The sequence below is a fragment of the Microtus pennsylvanicus genome, chromosome 11, assembly GCF_037038515.1.
Source record: "Microtus pennsylvanicus isolate mMicPen1 chromosome 11, mMicPen1.hap1, whole genome shotgun sequence".
In the NCBI taxonomy this organism is placed as follows: Eukaryota; Metazoa; Chordata; class Mammalia; order Rodentia; family Cricetidae; genus Microtus; species Microtus pennsylvanicus.
In genome coordinates this window covers 759,018-762,694 of record NC_134589.1, presented here as the reverse complement: position 1 = coordinate 762,694, position 3,677 = coordinate 759,018, and the positions used below count along the sequence as shown (strand labels likewise).

The 3,677-nt window shown below is 53.5% G+C and overlaps 1 protein-coding gene across 1 annotated transcript; it reads left to right on the top strand.

Moving 5' to 3' along the window:
* Positions 1-1,075: 1,075 nt before the first annotated feature.
* Uts2r (urotensin 2 receptor) lies at positions 1,076-2,236 on the top strand. Its single transcript, XM_075942188.1, has one exon. The coding sequence runs from the start codon at positions 1,076-1,078 to the stop codon at positions 2,234-2,236; it is 1,161 nt and encodes a 386-aa protein (XP_075798303.1).
* Positions 2,237-3,677: the final 1,441 nt, after the last annotated feature.

Here is a 3,677-nt window from a genome sequence, read left to right as displayed (position 1 = left end):
ACTCACACATACACACGCACTCACACGTGCACACACGCACTCACACATGCACAGATGCATTTACACATGCACACACACTCACACACGCACTCACACGCTCACACGTGCACACACACACTCACACATACACACGCACTCACACGTGCACACACGCACTCACACATGCACAGATGCACTTACACATGCACACACACTCACACACACTCACACGTGCACACACGCACTCACACATGCACAGATGCACTTACACATGCACACACACTCACACACGCACTCACACATGCACACACGTACTCACACATGCACACACTCACAAACGCATTCACACATGCACACACGCACTCACATATGCACACACGTACTCACACATGCACACCAAATAAGACTGCAATTTAAACAATTTTTTAGAAAAAAGAAATATTTTCCTGCCGTGGATCCTAATATTTTCTTCCACAGGTTGTTTTGATTGACTGCCCTCCATCACGGCATGTGTAATGTGAGCCAGGGATCCAGGCTCATTTTCTTCATATGATAAATGAAAATCCAAAAGCCTTTACCCACTTTTCTACTGGAACGTTTAAGCTCAGTAGACATTACTTCTGTGGCGGGAAGAAACCCCTTTAAAGCATACAAGTGACATAAAATGGAAAACGGGACTCTTGGGTTTCAGAGCGAGAACTTAGGACGCTTGTCTCTGCCAACTGCTGACCTCTGCTTTGCTGTGACCAGCTTTTCAGAAACAGAAAGGCCTTACATTTGCATTGGGGTAGACTGGCACACTACTGGGGAGTATCCTGGGGGTGGACAGTGGGTCCCAATGGCTATAGGGTCGCCTGTGTCGCTGGGGAGATGACACAAAGGGGGTTCTTCTGAGGGTTCCAACAGGAGACAGGACTTGGTGAGCCCTCGTCTCTTTTCAGAGGGGTAGTGACTGTGTCCCTCGTAGAGGCTGCTAGGGCATGGAAGTGACGATCTTGCACATTTGACAATAATCTTCTCCCACAGGACACGTTTTCCACAGGCCCTCCTCTCTGAGCAGTGGGACTCCCACCAGAAGCCCAGTGTAAGGACAGAGATGGCGCTGAGCCTGGAGTCTACAACCAATTTCCCCATGCTGACCGTGTCAGAAACTGTGTCTGAGTTGCCTGGCGGCCCCAATGTGTCCCTCAACAGTTCCTGGACTGGCCCAACAGATCGCAGCTCCCTGAAAGACCTGGTGGCCACAGGTGCCATTGGGGCGGTGCTCTCAGCCATGGGTGTGGTGGGCATCGTGGGAAACGTGTACACCCTGGTGGTCATGTGCCGCTTCCTGCACGCCTCAGCCTCCATGTATGTCTATGTGGTCAACCTGGCACTGGCCGACTTGCTGTACCTGATGAGCATCCCCTTCATCGTAGCCACCTACATAACAAAGGACTGGCACTTTGGAGATGCGGGCTGCCGTGTTCTCTTTAGCCTGGACTTCCTCACCATGCACGCCAGCATCTTCACTCTGACCATAATGAGCAGCGAGCGCTACGCAGCGGTGCTGAGACCTCTGGACACAGTGCAGCGCTCCAAGGGTTACCGTAAGCTGCTGGCACTGGGCACCTGGTTGCTGGCACTGCTGCTGACCTTACCCATGATGCTGGCCATCCGGCTGGTTCACAGAGGGCCCAAGAGCCTTTGCCTGCCATCCTGGGGCCCTCGTGCCCACCGTATTTACCTGACGCTTCTCTTCGGGACCAGCATTGTGGGGCCTGGCCTGGTCATTGGGCTGCTCTATGTCCGCCTGGCCAGGGCCTACTGGCTATCTCAGCAAGCCTCTTTCAAGCAGACGCGGCGGCTGCCAAACCCCAGGGTGCTCTACCTCATCTTTGGCATCGTCCTCCTCTTCTGGGCCTGCTTCCTACCTTTCTGGCTGTGGCAGCTGCTGGCCCAGTACCACGAGGCCATGCCACTGGCACCCCAGACTGCACGCATTGTCAACTACCTGACCACTTGCCTCACTTACGGCAACAGCTGCGTCAATCCCTTCCTTTATACACTGCTCACCAAGAACTATCGTGAGTACCTGCGTGGCCGCCAGCGAGCACTGGGTAGTAGCAGTTGCCGTGGCCCAGGGAGTGCTGGCAGTTTCCTGCCCAGCCAAGTCCACCTCCAGCAGAATTCCGGCCGCTCGGTGTCCTCCAGCAGCCAGCAGACCACAGAGACCCTCATGCTGTCCCCAGTTCCCCCTAGTGGGGCCTTCGTCTAAATGTGCAAGGACCCAAAGCCAGGCCACCGAGAAGCCCGTCCCAGAATCCTCTACTCAAACCTAACCATCTTGTCCGTCCTTCTCAGCTGTCTTCCGGAAAGTTCCCTGTTTTTTCTTCATTGTTGCTCACTCCAGCTCCGTCAGCACTTTTCCCGCAGTGGCAGTGCCAACCCGCGCCTCCTTCAAACCTGTCTCTCAGAGTCTTCAGACCTTGCGGCCCAGACCCGCTTTCTGTAGACCCTGGTGAACTGACCATCTAAAGCCTACTTACCCAGAGCAGCTAGTGCCAGACCGTGAACCAGATCTGTAGAAAACCCTTCCGGCCTTAAAGACCCCCCTCTACTGGTTGGTGAGAGCCCTGCAGCCAAGATCTACCCTCTCCCTCCCCTAGCGCGACCCAAGGTAGCTTCTTGTCTCCATAAGCACAAGGAACAATAAACCCTGTACTCTGCAGTCTGCCCTGCCTCTGTGCTGGGGTTGGAAGTTGGGATGGGGGTGGTCCTGGCCTCAGGGGATCCCCAGTGTGAAGCACCTGAGCGTTTGGTGAGGGCACGCCTGCTTTCCAAACCTTTGCCTGTGAATGGGAGGCCTCCCCTTTATTTAAAGTGGAAAGGAGGGCGGATAATGGAGAGGTTTACAAGAGGCTGGGGGTGGGGCATGGGTAGACCGGGAGGAGAAACTGCCCAGCTAGCAGTGAAGCTCAAGTACACAAAGGAAGCCCTGCAGGCTACAGTTCTTGGATGAGATAGTCAAAACCCAAATGTGGTTCACAGTGACAGCAATAAGGCCCTGGCTTCACTGCTCCTGGACAAACTGTTTCCTTGCCCCAAGTACCATCTTCAGGACATCCTTTGTTGGCTGGCCATTTCTCTTGCCATGACCAGACCACACCTGTCCACCCACTTCAGGGTGATCATCAGAGGCTGTTGTACCTTACTCTTGCTGAAGGTCGGGTGCACTTTTGTGGCAGGATTCGGAGTGCGGGTCTCTGGAGTGATACAATGTTCCAGATGTAGATTCTCTGGAGCGATACAATGTTCCAGATGTAGATTCTTTGGAGTGATACAATGTTCCAGATGTAGATTCTCTGGAGTGATACAGTGTTCCAGATGTAGATTCTGGTGGCTGGCCACAGGGAATATAGCTCAGTATCAGAAAACTTGCTTAGCCTGTGAGAGGCCTCAGCTCTGCAAAACCAGAAACTGACTAGTGAATCACTTGAGGATGTGGGCAGTGGGACCGAGCATCCTAACCCAGCTGAGACCCCTGTCCTGTGCTGCCCCTCTCCTTTACCCCAAACCTTACTGCGTCTCTGATGCCGGGCTTCAGCTTTAGAAAGCCCCTTTTCTTGATAAAGTCCAATTCCAGTTCTTGTCTCAAAGAACTCAGAGCTGGGTCCAAGTTTGTTCCACCCTTACTTGACATTCATTTCTATTGTGGC

Coding starts and splice junctions, on each gene's coding strand:
- Uts2r (XM_075942188.1), top strand. CDS start 1,076: ATGGCGCTGAGCCTGGAGTCTACAACCAATTTCCCCATGCTGACCGTG.